This window comes from Liolophura sinensis, chromosome 6, assembly GCF_032854445.1.
Source record: "Liolophura sinensis isolate JHLJ2023 chromosome 6, CUHK_Ljap_v2, whole genome shotgun sequence".
In the NCBI taxonomy this organism is placed as follows: Eukaryota; Metazoa; Mollusca; class Polyplacophora; order Chitonida; family Chitonidae; genus Liolophura; species Liolophura sinensis.
The window spans coordinates 3,022,630-3,041,395 of record NC_088300.1 but is presented as its reverse complement, the minus strand read 5'-3'; the positions used below and the strand labels follow the sequence as shown (position 1 = coordinate 3,041,395).

Genomic DNA, 18,766 nt, shown 5'->3' with positions numbered 1-18,766 from the left:
TTGCTTGATTGACACAGATTTTCATGAGTGAACAGATGCTTAAGTCCTGGGGTTTTAACTAAATGTACAGCACATATATATCCTTGTAGTGTTAATAGATGTCTGGGGGAGAGTTGACCTGTGTATCGTGCTCAGAATCCTCATTAGTTAGATTTAATAAAAAACACCTCTATCCATTCAGGCTGCATGATCTTCACTTTAAATTTATTACAGTCTTCTTTTTTGTATTTATTTATGTTCTTCTTGCTGAGAAAAGAGACATGTTAGTAGTATATATACACCTGGGAGTCAGTATCACTATAATTCACGGTATTGTCTTCTTGATTGCAGGCTTTTAGAGTTAATCTGGATACTTACACATTTGATTTCTGATCTTTCTTTCTGATACACTACATTAGGTTAATATTTGGAGGTTCATTTTAAAAAATGAAGAAGGCTGCAATTCTGCAGTAAGCCCTGAGGTGCGATTAGCCACCATGGTTGGCTGGGAAGGACTTTTGATGCACATGAAAGTACTGATGTAAAAGCCTGCAATTTCCCTTTACTAGCTGAAATACGACAGGCTAAGTATCAAAGTGCTGTGTTCAACTAAAAGTGCTATCGATCAGTGTTTGCCAGTGAAACAGCAACTTACCATTTGTTCATTTATAAGCTTAATGCACAGCTCATTGTCAATTCACACTCATCCATGAGTGCCTCAGATCAGTAATATATGCCCTTTAATGTCCTAGAACTTAAGCATTAGTCTATAAGTGAAATTGATCGATTATCAATTTTTAGCCACGCTTACTGTTGTATAAGGTTGGCTCTAATGACGTAGCCAGTGCTGATATTGATATTGTTCTTTGGTCTGGAGTGGGCATATAACAGCCAGGCCTGCCGGGATGTATATGTAGCATCATGTTATATTGACCTGATAGCTCTGCTAGCATCATGTTGTATTGACCTGATAGCTCTGCTAGCATCATGTTGTATTGACCTGATAGCTCTGCTAGCATCATGTTGTATTGACCTGATAGCTCTGCTAGCATCATGTTGTATTGACCTGATAGCTCTGCCAGCATCATTTTGTATTGACCTGATAGTTCTGCTAGCATCATGTTGTATTGACCTGATAGTTCTGCCAGCATCATGTTGTATGGACCTGATAGTTCTGCCAGCATCATGTTGTATTGACCTGATAGCTCTGCTAGCATCATGTTGTATTGACCTGATAGCTCTGCTAGCATCATGTTGTATTGACCTGATAGTTCTGCTAGCGTCCGTTGTATTGACCTGATAGTTCTGCCAGCATCATGTTGTATTGACCTGATAGTTCTGCTAGCGTCCATTGTATTGACCTGATAGTTCTGCCAGCATCATGTTGTATTGACCTGATAGTTCTGCCAGCATCATGTTGTATTGACCTGATAGCTCTGCTAGCATCATGTTGTATGGACCTGATAGCTCTGCTAGCATCATGTTGTATTGACCTGATAGTTCTGCCAGCATCATGTTGTATTGACCTGATAGTTCTGCTAGCGTCCGTTGTATTGACCTGATAGTTCTGCCAGCATCATGTTGTATTGACCTGATAGTTCTGCCAGCATCATGTTGTATTGACCTGATAGTTCTGCTAGCGTCCGTTGTATTGTCCTGATAGTTCTGCTGGCATCACGTTGTATTGCCCTGATAGTTCTGCTGGCATCATGTTTGATTGACCTGATAGTTCTGCTAGCATCATGTTGTATTGACCTGATAGTTCTGCCAGCATCATGTTGTATTGACCTGATAGTTCTGCCAGCATCATGTTGTATTGACCTGATAGCTCTGCCAGCATCATGTTGTTTTGACCTGATAGCTCTGCTAGCATCATGTTGTATTGACCTGATAGTTCTGCCAGCATCATGTTGTATTAACCTGATAGTTCTGCCAGCATCATGTTGTATTGACCTGATAGTTCTGCCAGCATCATGTTGTATTGACCTGATAGCTCTGCCAGCATCATGTTGTATTGACCTGATAGCTCTGCTAGCATCATGTTGTATTGACCTGATAGTTCTGCCAGCATCATGTTGTATTAACCTGATAGCTCTGCCAGCATCATGTTGTTGTATTGACCTAATAGCTCTGCCAGCATCATTTTGTATTGACCTTATAGCTCTGCTAGCATCATGTTGTATTGACTTGATAGTTCTGCCAGCATCATGTTGTATTGACCTGATAGTTCTGCCGGCATCACGTTGTATAAACCTGATAGTTCTGCCAGCATCATGTTGTATTGACCTGATAGTTCTGCCGGCATCACGTTGTATAAACCTGATAGTTCTGCCAGCATCATGTTGTATTGACCTGATAGTTCTGCCAGCATCATGTTGTATTGACCTGATAGTTCTGCCAGCATCATGTTGTATTGACCTGATAGCTCTGCTAGCATCATGTTCTATTGACCTAAAAGACCTCATTACACTTACAACCAAATAAACCTCTGTGCGTGTCACTCTTCATTGGTGTCCACATTGAAGAGTGCTTTGGTGTCCACACTTCCCTGCATTGGTGTCTGCACTTCCCAGCAGTGGTGTCCACATTTGTAGTAGTGGAGTTAACACTTCCCAGCAGTGGTGTTCACTCTTCGTAGTAGTGGAGTTGACACTCCCCATCATAGTGTCTGCACATCCGAGCAGTGTCCACACTGTGACACACACATGTAGTCTACCAGCACTCTCCCTTGAATTACGTACATGTATGCAGGCTTACTGATTGCCCCTGCGATACAGACAGCCTCATGGAGCACGTTTTCAGGTTTTGAATAAAGAGTTTGAAACGGAAGTAAATATTAGGGCCTTAGCTACACTAGCAGTTTGAGGGGAGACTCGCAGAGGCTTTAGTTCTTTGTTTTGAAAAAAAGAGGGGTTTTTTGTTTGTCCGTCCATTGTGACAGACTCTGTATTTGTGCCTACTGTTTGCTCAAGAAAACGGATATATATGGCATATTAGCTGGCCAGCTTCAAGCAGCCAGCGGTCATGTCGGCACGTCCCTGCCAGCATGTGTGTCATTCCACGCTCATCAAAACCACGTGTTCACAGCTTTGCACTTCGTGTCTCATTCTTGTTCAAGACCACCTCACATTTACAGGCTGAACAAATTTTTAAGTGTGGATTCATTCCCAAGCCAATGCAAAGTCACTTTTCTACTTCATTGTTCCTTGTTTTGTTTTTTTATCTCTCTCTCAGGGTGGAGGGGTTGGGCGTGCATGGTGAGGAGGGTGTCAACACTCAGCTAGTGCTTACAAAACATGTCTGCTTTTGAATTATATCTCCATTGTTCAGTTTGATATTTCCTTGTCTAGTAGTACTAGTACATTTTACATGCTGTTCTTAAAATTTCTAAAACAAACCCCTTTCAGCCTTGTTTCATTCAGGTTAAAATTTGATGTGTTGTTAACACTTTGGAGAGATATACTTGGTTTTTTTTAATTATTTTAACATTGTGTGCCACCACATAAAGTGCTTGGCATGCAGATAAGAAAATAAAGCCATTTAAGTGGCTTTAGTAGCTTATCTACTTGTTCCACAAAAGTATGCATAGTGTGCAGCCTCAGAGTACATTGCTTTCAAAGCAATTAGTTTTACTGCCACCACATTTATAATGTAAATTTAGAGCAAAAATTTTTTTTTGCTACAGATAGAATAACAGTGTATATAAATCTGTAAGTTAAGTGTGTTGTTACAGCAGGTGGTGTATTCACCAGTCTCACCTGTCCTTAGTAAGAAGATTTACTTGTGAATCTCTCACTCATCCATCACTCTGGCGTGGCAGTGACAAGGCTTGAGCAGACAAAGTTCCCAGGCCATTCTTAAACTCACCTTTGTTCATTTTTTTATATATATAAAAACCAGGTGGATACATGTAGGTATTTGAAAATTGGACATTTTTTTTTATTTTGTTTTATAACGATTGGTTTGCTTTCAGAGCTCCAAAATCATTGAAAATGTCATGTGTAACTCATCCCTCAATTTTGCTTATTATCATTTATGTATTACCGGTATGTAATTTTTAACCATTACAAATTTCTATTCCTTAAACATTTACATCTGCTCTCCTTCATACAAGTGAAAAATTCTTGAATATGGGGCTATATTACAATCTAATAAGGGTGGCCTGGTGGTTAGCATGCTAGTACAGCACAATGGCCCAAGAGCCTCTCATGGGTCATGGGTTTCCCTTGGGCTCTGCCAGTTTCCTTCTATCATAATTCTGGCCACCTTCATAGTGAAATATTCTTGAGTAAGAGATAAATAAATGAAAATCTCATATGCAAATAAACAATACCTGCTTTCTCTTCTTCATTTTCAGAAGACCTTGGTCAAGAAACACAACTCTCATCACAGCTTAGGGCGAGCCAAGGTTGTCAAAATTAGGGTAAGTTTTTCTTGTTGGTTATCTTTGTCCCATCAGAATTTGTCTAGTGTGTGGGACTGACTCGACATAATCAGGAGGGTTGTGGTATAGGATGTCTATCCTCTACATGATACATGAATGTGCCAAAGTGTCCAGACTTGGTTAACATCTCTTGGGTCCAGCTGTTAAGAAGCATAGTAGTAGTTGAGCCCTGTACTAACTTTAGTCTGGATTAAAGTCCATTACTTATGTTTTAGACCAACACTGGTATCAAGATTTAAGTGTGACTTAACTTTCAATCCACTTTGGAACAAGAGAGCCCTGAAGTTAGAGGACTGTAATATTGTAGAGAATGTTGTGCAGAAGGTAGAACCTTAGTGCTGGATTTATCCTGGTGGCTCTACGGCACTTGAGGTAACCTAAACACGTAAATATGTGGAGAGAGAGAAAAGTTGCAGTGGAGGAATGGGTATACATTGTGTGTGTGAAAGATAAACCACGAAATAAGCTAACTAAAAGTCACACAAGTATTGGCCAGCAGGAAAGGCATCAAGGCATGAGCACGCCATTATCGGCGCACAGGCATTAGAAATGGGTAAACCATCGTAATGTATGAGCTGGTTTTGAGCTTGATGGCAAGGAATGTCTTTGCCAATCTAACCTGGGTAACAAGCCATTCTGCAAAGTCTAGAACTAAATCACAAAAGTAAAGATTTGTCAAGTGGCTGTAAAATTAAGTCTTAACTGGAAAATGGCTGCTTGGGATATTTATAAGCTTTCTCCAGTTACCAGCTAAAGGACTTGGTGGCATTATGGCTGATAAAGTGTTGGCATGTTCACCAAAGTGGTACAAGTCAATCGGACGGGCATGATTTATATGCCATGAGGTAACCCACACTCCGCGGCCATTTGTACACAGACTGCTGCAACACAGCTAGGCCAAGCCTTGGCTGGTATTGATCTAATCTGGAAATTAATTTCAACTTCCATTCAGTACTTCTACATAGGTTTTGTAACCTTTTCTAAACTGGACTCCTTTACATTGTACATGTACACTTAGCCCTCTAGACCAGCTTAACAGGGCTGCTGTTCATCTTCCCATTATCTAGTTCACTTCAGGGCTTGACTCACAACCAGACCTTGACTCACAACCAGACCTGGACTCACAACCAGACCTTGACTCACAACCAGACCTGGACAAAATCACAACAAGCCTTCTGGATGTGGTTTGTCTTCTCTGATCTTTGAACAGAACGAATGTGGTCTAATCTTAATGGTGGGACACATTAACCTTTGTATTTTATAAAGTGGCTCACAAATCAAAGCCGTGCGGAAATGGGCTGGTAACTTGGCCGGATTTGCTTTTGCATGGTGCAGCTTAATGCGAGAGATTGATTTTGGAAATGGACGAAAGCTTTCATTGGCATGACGCAAAGGGCTTGTCATTTGTCACGTTGAAGTGATTCTCCCCATGTAGCACACCTATATCCCATGTGCTTTTCACTTCTTGCAGACGAGATCTGCCTTGACCTCTACCCTCACATTTGGCAGAGAGATGGTTTGGTTCGTGAGCAGTTCTGTGGACTCTCACACAACTAGAAACACATGAAGTCTTTGTTTTGTCCCAAACTCCTGAGAGGAGCTGTAAAAAGCCTATCCAAACTCTGAAGCCAGAGTACACAGTATGCCCAGCAGATAGGCAGGCACTTTGGGATCGGGGTACAGTTGATGTGCATTTGACCCAGGCTACCTGCTCTGCTTACCAAAACAAGCTGACACAAGGTCACCGAATCATTTTACATTCTTCTCTGGGGCCTGAAGGAAGAACTTTTCGGCTGCAAGCAATTTCAAGATTCTTCATTTCCTGTCATTGTTGACACAGGTTGGGCCTGTCTTCTGGGAATCAGTCAACATGTCTTCTAACATGTATATGTGAAAATTGCCTGCATACATGTCTCCAAGTCTGTCAAAAGACTTGCTGGGATGAATTTCATCTCAATTTGTTTTCAATCCCCCTGGAAGGTTTGTTAAGACGAATCAACATTGCTGTTACGTTTCTATTTCCTGTGGGCGGTCTCTTCTGGCAACGTGTTTGGAATTGGCGCTTTACTTTAGAGTAAGGGGTGGCATTTTATCAGGTTTTACATTATGGCATAGAAATCCTATCAGTTGCATATTTAACTTAACACATTTAGTTTTTATTGGCACAGTGCTTGGTTTGCCCCTCAAATAAACATGTCTTCAAACTGATCTCGACAAGTGAGCATGGAGTGCAGTATCTAGGTCAAGTGTATAAAAGCTAATGATGTGAAAGAACTGCATTGTTTTCTGTAAAAGGGTAGAGCACATTATCATCAAACAAAAGAGCAGCACGTTATGAGGGGGTGAATCAAATTTACTCCAGATCATGAAATGCACAATAACTCTTAAATAGTTCCTGGGTGGAAGTGAGTGGTAAGTTATTTAGGGACTGGAGGTGGGTGGAGGTGAGTGGTAAGTTATTTAGGGACTGGGGGTGGGGGGAGGGGAGCGGTTACTGAGGAAGAGCTTTATTCTCAACCTGACAGTCACCATTTACCGACTAATTTCCCCAATGTAGGTCCCTCCCACAGCGAGCACTGGCTGAGGTATGTGCCCTGTCTATGGCTGGTTACTCTCTCTGAGATAATGGCTCATTAGCAAGGTAGTTGGTTGTGGCTGTGGATTGGCTGGTTAAGAGGTGACTTGGACGCCCTCACACTAGATGTTGATGAACACCTCTTCTTAAGTAGGAATGGGATCTCTCAGTTCAACCGTGTATGTAGACTGCTAGCCTGTATGCATGTCTTAAGTGCTTCACATTTCTGTCCTACTCACCTTCTTGGAAAGCGAACTAGAATCCAGTTACTGGCACTTTCACAAGTGGAATTCTGCCAAAGATGGTGTTTTTTGGTAATATTTATGTCTCAGCATGCTGCTTTCCTACTATGCTCTTGAGACAGTTGGCAGCCAAATTTGTGAAATATGACAGAACAGATACACCCCACACATTCCAGTCAGTTAAACAGCAAAAGAAGACAATTTTATATGTGATTTTAAATTATTTAGGGCACTTTTAAAAAGTTTTTGAAAAACCCCAGTCAAATGAATTGCAAGGATTTTTATACTTGAAGATGTCAGACACCTGGAGAACATACATGTACATATTAATCCTGCCAGCTATATCGCTCTGTATGACACATCTGTTGTCCCCTTCTCCAGAAAATAGAGGTGTGATTGAAGTTGTCAGGCCTGAAGTAGAAGGTGACAATAAACTGAGAAGCATTTTGTGGGAGGGTCAGTCATTGATAGTGAATCTTAGTTGTGGTTGGTGAAAGTCACATGACCTGCAGGTGGTTCGGCCTGGGGTAAATAATGTCAGGATGGGGAAATGGGTGTCTGGCAATAACAGTGGGGCACAGGAGTTAAGGGGCATCTAACATTGACCCAGGGGTGGATACCTGCCTATAGATGGTCCAATGTGTGGGCTGAATCAAGAACAATAAACACTATCACAGAAAAAGGGGAAAAGGAATTAAGAGAGAAGGGGGAGTGGGGGGGGGGGGGAGAAAACTATGGTGGAAGTGGGGTGGCATCAAAAATGCAAACAAACTGACAGCAGTGAAACCCCTGTACCCAGAATGCTTCTCCACTAGCTTCTCTTCCAATGGTTGGTGTTTGGCTGGGTAGAGGATTACCAGTGGCTCAGTGTTAGATTTAGCGAGCCACTGGGTGTGCGTGCCTGGCATGATCTGTATTTTTGTCCTGTTGTTAGCTTGACTTAGGAACGGATCCAATGAATTCAATCTGTCTTTGCTAACTCGCTTGCTCTGATTTGGGCCAAAGAATCTTGAATGCGTCCGTTTTCTCATCCTTCTCGCTTGGCTTTTACGGAGGCTCTGGCTGTGTTTGTTGTGGTCAAACTTTGGCAAGCTTGGTCTGAAACTTGTCCAAACTGGACTGTGGACCTTAGTGGATGGGCTGGGGCGCAGGCCCTGTAGTACTACAAACTGATACAAACATGTAGAGGGGAGGTTTGAGAGCATTCAGCACAGCCCTATAGCCAGCACCTCTGAACAACCTTCAGTATACTGCTGGTTGTTTGCAGGGGTCACAGGGAAAGGTCACAAGGTTTACCCAGCCAGCTCACCCCTGACACGAATACATGCCTTAGGTGTTAAAGGGAGATTAATGGCCTAGGGATTAACAGTTAGATACTGATGACTTTGAAGTCACTCAGCTAGCTTGACCGCCCAGTCCGGAATTCTTGCACCTCTTTCATGGTCCTGGCAAATTAAAACACCTAACCTGAGAAACTAATCTATTTTGTCTCATTTCCTTTTTTTTTTTTTTAGATGGGTTGGGTGGAAAGTCCAGTTTAATGACAGTCTCATTTACTGTTTGTCACGGCTGCTTGCATTCTTTTCTAGCACTGTAGTCAACTCCTGTAACTAATTTGAAATCGTCAAAATAAGAAGTACAAAATACATGTATGTGTTTATGTATCTACTTGTGTTGTACTTACACATTATTTCTTTATGATATTGTACATGAACATATAGTTACCTGTGTCAGCAGGTGCTATGTCTGAATGTTGAATTTTAGCCTATGAAGAGTGTGAGCTCTGAGCACCTGAGTAAAAGTGTAATTCTTATCATGGAAAGTAATTTATGTTGTGTTTACCTCGTATCATCTGGCAATGAATCAGTTCAATCAGTCAGCACATAGTGGCATTTTTGTTGTTACATATATGTGACATGTCCAGTAATGAGACCTACTGTAGCCCTGTAAACAATTGCATTACAGGGCTTTATTATGTGGCCAAGGAACAAAAGGTCATTGTGTTAGAATGATTTGCACATGTATGTACAGTAATGATGTATTCCTTGTGGTAGTAGAATGTTGTTCTGTAGGGTAACTATATATGCCTACCGATAGCTTAGAGTTGCTTGTCCTGTAGGGTAACTATATGCCTGCTGATACCTTAGAGTTGCTTGTCCTGTAGGGTAACTATATATGCCTACCGATAGCTTAGAGTTGCTTGTTCTGTAGGGTAACTATATGGCTACTGATAGTTTAAAAATGCTGGTGCAACAGAAGCTTGTCAAGAATTTGGGGACTCAGTTGAGTATTGGTGGTAGAAACACACAGTGCAAAAAGAGGAAAAAGAGGCTTTTAGCGTGAGGTTTAAATCTCTTTATACCAGTCTTGTCAACAACCAATTGAGTTTTTTTTATTAACAAACCCATGTGATGAATGATGAATTGAGAATGCTGTCACAATACTTGCCATGTTCATAATAAGTAATGATTAAGTAATGATGAAGGTCATTATTTTGGAAAATGGCAATAAAGAGAGGGGCATACACTTCTTCTCCAAAGTTCAAACCAAGCCCTTTTTCAGCAGGCAGAAAATCTCACAGAAAGTTGAAACTGTCCCCATGTCTTTACTTGGAAATTGTTTTCTTTCTCTTATAGTTTTCTTGTGCTAGTTATTTTTTTCCTCTTGGGAAAGCCATACTGTTTACAGGAGTTATTTTCTAAGGTTTTTTTCTTGACTGACAGAAAATTCTTGTTTCTATTAACACAAGGATGTAACTGTAATGCAGTGGGTTTTTGGAAATCATCAATCTGCTTTGTTTTTTCAAAACCAGGGAAATAGTTTAGGTTCTGTTTTTTTTAGGAAAACTATTTGTTTTCCTTTGGCTGTGTATTGTTAATCTTTGCCTTGCTCATGAGGGTCCATATAGTGGGCTGTCTATGGTTAATCTTTGCCTTGCTCACGAGGGTCCATATAGTGGGCTGTGTATTGTTAATCTTTGCCTTGCTCATGAGGGTCCATATAGTGGGCTGTCTATGCTTAATCTTTACCTTGCTCACGAGGGTCCATATAGTGGGCTGTCTATGCTTAATCTTTACCTTGCTCATGAGGGTTCATATAGTGGGCTGTCTATGCTTAATCTTTACCTTGCTTATGAGGGCTCATATAGTGGGCTGTCTATGCTTAATCTTTACCTTGCTCATGAGGGTTCATATAGTGGGCTGTCTATGGTTAATCTTTACCTTGCTCACGAGGGTCCATATAGTGGGCTGTCTATGCTTAATCTTTACCTAGCTCATGAGGGCTCATATAGTGGGCTGTCTATGCTTAATCTTTACCTTGCTCATGAGGGTTCATATAGTGGGCTGTCTATGGTTAATCTTTACCTTGCTCACGAGGGTCCATATAGTGGGCTGTCTATGCTTAATCTTTACCTTGCTCATGAGGGTTCATATAGTGGGCTGTCTATGCTTAATCTTTACCTTGCTCATGAGGGTTCATATAGTGGGCTGTCTATGCTTAATCTTTACCTTGCTTATGAGGGCTCATATAGTGGGCTGTCTATGGTTAATCTTTACCTTGCTCATGAGGGTTCATATAGTGGGCTGTCTATGGTTAATCTTTACCTTGCTCATGAGGGTTCATATAGTGGGCTGTCTATGGTTGATCTTTGCCTTGCTTATGAGGGTCCATATAGTGGGCTGTCTATGGTTAATCTTTACCTTGCTTATGAGGGTCCATATAGTGTCTCCTGTTTTTATCAAGTACATTATATTTCATTTTGATGGTGAATTCAATCATTATAACATGACATTCATCCTGATGTAGGGAGAGGTGAGGTATTCATCCTAAGGTGGGGAGAGGTGCGATATTCATCCTGAGGTGGGGAGAGGTGAGGTATTCATTCTGAGGTGGGGAGAGGTGAGGTATTCATTCTGAGATGGGGAGAGATGAGGTATGCATCCTGAGGTGGGGAGAGGTGAGGTATTCATCCTGATGTAGGGAGAGGTGAGGTATTCATCCTAAGGTGGGATGAGGTGCGATATTCATCCTGAGGTGGGGAGAGGTGAGGTATTCATCCTAAGGTGGGATGAGGTGCGATATTCATCCTGAGGTGGGGAGAGGTGAGGTATTCATTCTGAGATGGGGAGAGGTGAGGTATTCATCCTGAGGTGGGGAGAGGTGCGATATTCATCCTGAGGTGGGGAGAGGTGAGGTATTCATTCTGAAGTGAGGAGAGATGAGGTATTCATCCTGAGGTGGGGAGAGATGAGGTATTCATCCTGAGGTGGGGAGAGGTGAGGTATTCATCTTGGATGATGGAAGTATCAATCCTTTTACAAGGATGTTAGTTTGTCAAGTGTTTGTATTTATTTCAACACCCTGGAAGTTATGTTGGTGAGTAAATAGCTAGGAATGAGCAAAGGGGTTCCAGTCTGCCAAGTTGTGGTGGGGCATGCTGATTGGTGGAGGACAACGAGCCTTAGCGATGATAGTTCACCTCTTACAAGATCTTTGCAAGCACAAGTCCCTATCACTAATTTTTTTGTTGGCATATCTGGTGTTTTTGTGTATGTAAGTGAAGGAGATACAGCTGTCTGTTGCCGTATCTTCAGCGCAGTGGTGCCAGCGATCTCTGACACGCGGGGGTTCACCTAGTCTGTGGGAACAAACGTCTTCCAGCTACCACATGCTCAGCCTCTGCTCCTCCGACAGAGGATGGCTGTACGCAAGTCCCGCAGTTCTTGGTGGCCTTCCTCTAGTGCTCACACCCACCCTATCCTCTAATATTATTATCTTCATGCCCGTCTCCTGACATTGGAGGTAATAAAGTGGATACAGGAAGAGAAATTACGGCCAGCATTATTTATTTTCATTCATGTATTTGCAGACCCTAATGAAAAGCTACAGTGTGAATAGCCTGCATAAATCTGTTTAGGGAAATAGAATGATCAGACTCTCATAATATTCTTGATGTTTGGCCATAACTCAAATGTTTGGCTGCAGATTTATTGTTCCTCCCTGGTAAACCCGATTATTATGGATGGAGCTCTCATGATTCAACCTTATTTCTGGCCTGTTTTTGCTGATGCCTTCACCACAAAGGAATAATAAGGTTGACAACAAAAGTAGGCAGTCTGCCAGCAATGGATCTAACCCTTAAGATTTATTGACCATAAGTAAAAAAAAAAAAACATAAATTTTCGGTGTTTATACAGCTGATATTGCTAGGGTTCCTCTGAGTGAGATGCTGGCTGAGTATTAGATGTTGTGTGTCAGCCTTATGGCTCTAGGGGGTGCGAGGAAGTTATCCTATATAAACACCTCCAAAGGGGATTTTTATTACATGCACCCAACTATTTTAAAATCTCTCCCCCCCCCCCCCCCCCCAACCTTGCTAGCTGCTTTCAATTCTCTGCAAGTGATCTTCCTCAGCAAATGGATGTACCATATCCCCCCCCCCCCTCTTCACCTTCTCCCAATGCATATTGACTTCAAACAGTTCACAACATTACACACAGTGACAAATCAGGTGCAGAAATCCTGTTTTTCTGAAGATTCAGTCTGGCTAAAAACCACAAAGGTGCACTATTGGCTTTTCGCGGCCAGTTTACAGCAATGCTTCAGTATTACAAATCTGGCGTGATAAAACATGATAACACGTGAAAAGCAGATACCTAACTCCTAAAAACAGCTTCACGGCATTACCAATTCCACGTCATTTAGCATGAGGGCATAATGACGGAAAGCAGGCCAGTATCCGGGTACTATCAGACCTGGCGCGGTTTGTCTCCCAGGATCATCAACTCTGAATTAATGACTTTTAGATCAAAGATGTACTCACAGCCGCATGAAGAACACGACTCCAACTTCTACAGAGCTTGCAAGCTGATAGCATATATCTGTAATTTAATCATCATAACAAGTGTGCGTCTGAAAGGTGTACTAGCCTTGATTAGAGATCTAAAATCTATACCTTGTGACGTACGTGTACTGTGTGCCTTCCGACACATTCCTGTCTCTCAGGTTTATTTTTGCACGTGTAAATATGCGTTTTGTATCAAATTCATTGAACAGTGTGATAGTTGTTTAAGATCATTTGATTCAAACTTTTTCAGGCATGAAAAGTTTATGATACATATATTAACCATTTCATTTATATATTCAGTTATATAATGACATTATTTACAAAACGATAAGGGGAAGTCTTGGCTTGAAACTCTGTGTTTTCATTTTTTGACTCCTGATTAAAGTTGATGACCATTTTAGATATTTGTGGTGTCCTCAATCACTGGGGAGCTAGGGGGCCTGTGTCTAACAGCGGTAACAAGTTTCTGATGCTGCAGCCTGTTGTCATTGATCACACTCTCCCACAGTTAGATGAAAGGTAATTAAGGCTGCTGTGAAGAGTCTGTATTATCCCATGTGGCATAAATTTACGGCTGAATACTCTACCCTGTCCTTTGGTGTTTTTGTTATGTGAACATCAGCTGGTGTTAAACGACAACATCAGCAGATAATTTATGGTTAATTACATTGCAGCGGCAAATTTCTTCACGGCACTTTGTGAATAATTTTTCAGCTGACTGTCCAGATTGTGAGAGCTCATAAAACGATAATGGAAGTTTTAACTCCAGCTGTATGTAGGATGGATTGAATGAAGGGGAGAGGTTATTGTGCCTGCGTCAAGGGAGAGACCGGGTGTGGGTGGGTGATGGAATAGGGAGAGGCCGGGTGTGGGGTGGGTGATGGAATAGGGAGAGGCCGGGTGTGGGGTGGGTGATGGAATAGGTGGGCACTGCTGCTATTCAACTGGCTTTAACTGTTTCTGGGGTATAAACTATTGGTAAAGAATTAACAAAGTCTCGCAGGGTGTAGTGCAAGCTGCAGTGTGGATGTGCTGCATGATGGCACTGACAGCAATAATTTGTTTTGGGATCTCGGTTTTCCTGCGGCACGTGGGCCTTGACAATAGAGCCTGTGGAGAGCTTTGTGCGCTGTCCTCTAAGAATGAGGACTGGGAGCAGTGTTGACTGTGTAGGTAGCAGATGTCTGTCACGATTGAGTGCCCATCAATGGAAGAGTGCCTTACCTGCTCAGCTCTCACTTAGCACAGTTTTACCTTCATCAAAAAGCCGCAATTGCTTCCATTCGCCCCCTGCTTTTTCTTATTTGTCTCTCTTATGAACTAGTCTCTGTTTTGCCTCAGAGCTGTTTTTGTATTCCTAACTTGCTAATTCAGGCCCAGAGAAAGCTCTTGAACAGGTATTGAGCCTGGAATAGAGTTCTGGAGAGAAAAGCTTGTATTAATATCACGGGCATTTGGGTCATTCCAAGCACAATTATTATTTGTACATTATTATTTGATTGGTTTTCCGCTGTAATTATAGGCAGACTTTACTTTCTAATTGTGATGAACTTGTTTAATTACCTTGATCCAGGGAAGAATCTTTAAAAGATAACTTGTAATAATGGAGATATTGATCCTGATCATGTTACCACTAATGTTAAGTTCTGCCACATCTCTACCTTCATAAGAGGTGGAAAAACTATAGTTTAATTAGACAACATTTATAGGAGAGAATTTTTAACTGTTCATGTAATTCATGAAGGTAATAATTTATCCCCCTACGCATACATGTAGGATAAATAGTTTTGGGGTTCTTTACTGTCCAGATAAATGTGTTAACTTTTTGTATAGCAACGAATCAGGTTAGCATATCTAGTGTCCAAGGTAAAGCTCAAACAACACACCTCACTGAATTTATCTGGGGTTTTTTTATGCAAGAAATTTGGAAATAGTCCAGTAGACAAAGGTACTAAGTATGATATGATGTATGCTTGTGTTTAATGAGCCAGGTGTATTGTTGGGAACAGTTCTGGAGTACCAGATGATATGCCTTAACAAAGCAAGCTAATACAGTGTACATAATGTACATTGAAATTTCCCACCACAAACCCAAACATCATGCACAAAAATGTGATAATAATTAGGTTAACTATCCAGTGGAGTAAAACACAAATTGTTTTGATTATGTGTTTCTGATTTAACCCAATTTTTTGGGATTATACAGATGTGACCACTCGAGATAGAACAAGGTGACTGCGTACGCTTCCTTTAAATATACAGTAGCTTGCCGGGTTGTTTTTTACAGCCGCTAGTGTTATCCATTATGTCTGTCAATAATTCACTACAACCTGTGAATTAAACACATTTGTGATTTTGTTTTCATAGGTGCAGAGCAGTGGGGTCTCTTTGAGTTATTGTCCACTGTCATTTTATTATCATAGGTGCAGAGCAGCGGGGTCTCTTTGAGTTATTGTCCAATGTTAATTTTTACTAAGGCTTCTTTCCGAGTGCAGTTGCAGTGTTAGCTGGGCGAGATATGCTCCAGTGTTGATGATTTCATGACGGTGACAGGCACTGTTACATGTATAAACAGCAGAGAAATTTCTTCTAGACACTTCTTTTTCAACTCTGGCTTTCTTTCAAAGCAAAATCTGTGACAAACTTATTCACGAGACTTTGAAGGTATTGATCGTTAACGTACAAGTATATTTACTTCTTCACGGAATGCATGTTACTCATTACAGCACCTTTGTTCTAACTTATTGTATTTGACCTCAGATTTCATCCATGAATTTTACTTGATTCTGAGACTTCGGTTGGAAGGTAGGATGATAGCCGACTGGGAAATGTTTATTTTCAGCACCAAAAGGAACATTTGATATCCTGTATTTGCCTCTGAAAATGCATGAATACAGTATTACAAAGATGCAGATCTTTTCTCACACTGGGCTTTGTTGTCTTGTACATGACTGGTGAACATTCAAAATTAGATCATCGGTCTTGCTCTATAGACTTCACACATGGAAAAACTTGAAAAGTCTTAAGTTTGATTTTCAACCAAGTGCTCTGTGATCTACTTGATGTATAAATGTTAATGCATCTGCACAATAATAACGTTACCTGAGAATACCTGTCCTAATTATTTTCTGTACCACTACATTGCATGTAAGTCTAATTAGCCTTTGTTTTTCAACTTGTTCAATTTTCTGTGACTGTTTGTGATTTTCTGTTTTTAATGCACTGCAGTTGTCTGAGGGTATTTTGACATTGTCCTGCTTGTAGAAGTGTGGTTCATTGTCCAGTTCACAGCTGAGGTGTAGTGCAGCCATTGTGATTTTGTGATTTGCCGATATGACTACAGGCTTCTAGCACAGCTGCCTGATTGCCCTCGCAATATCTGCTTTGTATCAGAGGGTTTTGGAGCATACAGGGTACACTCACCACGGGGAGTACGTTATCTCCGAACTAAGTAATATTACAAGAGTTCTACACGACTACATATGGGTAAATGACATTCTATTGACCATCTGTCATCCATGCATGCATCACTGTGACAGCATGCCTGTCTCGGCCAATCAGATTTCAGATATAACAGAAAGGAAGTAGATTTTATTGCTTTAGGGTATTTGGACAGAGTCGTTCACATGTGTACATATGCTGAATGAGTATATCTCATATCTTCTGCATTGAATGTTGGCCACAAAAGCAGCCATATAAAACTTTCATGGGACTGACTTTTTTTGTAAGCATCTACTCCCCCAACCCTGAATGATTGTGTATACATGTTGGGAAAAGATGAAATACCAAGGATCAAAGAGTAGCTGTCAGTTATTTCCGTGTAGTGTAGATGTAGGTGTATATTTCATGGCAGTTTCTGTGTTGCTTCATTGTTTGGTTACTCCTGCAAACATGGAAACTTTCAGACTCCTCATTCCCATTCAAAACTATATGGTTAGACCATTAACAACTTTAGCCTTTCCCCATCAATATCGAAGTGAGAAAGCAAAATGCAACATGAAGCTTGTGACAGGGTGGCGAATAGTCTGATTATACCCTGCTCAATATGCTAATCATGGGGAATATAAGGTTTAAAGTCCCATCATGAACTGAACAGTAAGTGTATTCATGGGCGTCATTAACGATGTTCCTCTGAAAGGTGAGTGTTGGAGCGTGACAGTACAATGAAGTGGTTTTTGTTAGTATTCAGTTGAGATCATCATGAAGTTAGTTATGTGTCAAGATAACAGTTTCAATGGTTTACTGAAAGTAAAAGCTGGATAGTTATCCGTTATGAATGATCTCCTGTGATGGAGACTGATAACTACTCAATAATGAGCTTCCTGTCCTGTGAGATACATGTATAGTAATCAATATGGCCTCAGATGAGATAGATCTGATACTGTTCTTTAAATATATTTTCAATCCAGCCAAAGCTGGTTTGGCAGCAGCTTTGTCTGGGGGAGGCTGAAGTGTCTAATGTCTTCCACCTGTAAACTTGGCTGCTGTGGTTGAAGTGAAAATTCTTGTGTGTCTGTTAGTATTATGGAAAAATTATGTCAAACAGTTCGTCTTGATTGCATAGAATAGTAAAAAGTGTTTAAGTAACAGTACATGTAGCTCACTGACATAAAGGCCATGCAATAAAGCCCTGGAAGTTTACATAGATATAGGTAGATCTTACTAGGCTAATTATGCATAGATTATTTAGCTGCCTGACCGGCATTAAGAGCAGCTGTCCCCAGGTCTGAATTTCTGGAGTGCACTCTGTCTTAATTGGCACAACTGTGTTACTAAGATAAGTTTTCCACACAGTTAAATGTACTGGATCCTAAGGCCATTTATGTTCCTCAAGTGGTTGTAGCTAAGCTTAGGTATTAAATGTAGAGTTTGCCACCATTTCACACAGAACCAGTACAGCTGGAGGGTTCAAGGTAATCCATTTCCAAGTGATATTGTATGTGTAGATGTAGTTAGAATACAGGTGGGTATGTGTAGCACATGGGTGCCGATAAAGTATGCCCCAGCCGGCGGGAATAGGAGGCTCATGTTGGAATCAGTCTCTTTATCCTACCAGTATCTCTCAGGCCAAGACTAAAACACCTGCTAGTCTATTTGATCCTTGTCTTGGTAATTAATCAGTTTGCAGAGCAATCAGTGAAAAGTACAGGTCATGCAGAGACTTTACATCCTCTTACAATAATTATGATGTAGAAAGACTGGTGTGAGTGCAGAGGATACATAAACCATGCATAACTGCAGATGGACTGTCCCCATTTTGGAGGAGTTGTCCCCATTTTGAAGGGACTGTCCCCATTTTACATTACTAGGTGATCCAACTCAGTTTTATGAAAAATGGAAAGACTGACACGGAACACAGTTGAAGAGGTGAAGTACCAGCTGTAAATGAAATCATATGTAATGGAATATTAGAATACAATAACATAGTGAAAAATGGAGTTTTGTAACCAAAATTTCAATGAGATGCTGTTATGTAATTTATTCCTTTTGACTGCTAACGTCTCCGTTGTTAATTGTTTTCTGTAAAAAAAAGATCGTTTAGCCATAGACATTGTATTAAACAAGTCCCCCATGTGTTTTAATGGTGACTTCATCACTGGGAGGCTGTTAACAAAGGACATTTACAGACAGTGAGACACATGGTTACAATTAAAATTCCACCCTTGTGGGGTTTGAGA

The 18,766-nt window shown here is 41.0% G+C and overlaps 1 protein-coding gene across 2 annotated transcripts in view; it reads left to right on the top strand.

The window, feature by feature from the left end:
* Nucleotides 1–18,766, top strand: part of LOC135468134 (uncharacterized) — a 55,715-nt gene that overhangs the window by 24,961 nt on the left and 11,988 nt on the right. Inside the window, exons 4-5 of one of the 2 annotated variants that reach the window (XM_064746213.1) lie at nucleotides 4,337–4,402; nucleotides 5,895–6,395. In XM_064746213.1, the coding sequence (XP_064602283.1) occupies nucleotides 4,337–4,402; nucleotides 5,895–5,990 (162 nt within the window). In that variant the 3' untranslated portion in view covers nucleotides 5,991–6,395. Of the gene's footprint in view, nucleotides 1–4,336; nucleotides 4,403–5,894; nucleotides 6,396–18,766 lie in introns of those variants that run through there. The other variant, XM_064746212.1, reaches the window with a different exon arrangement.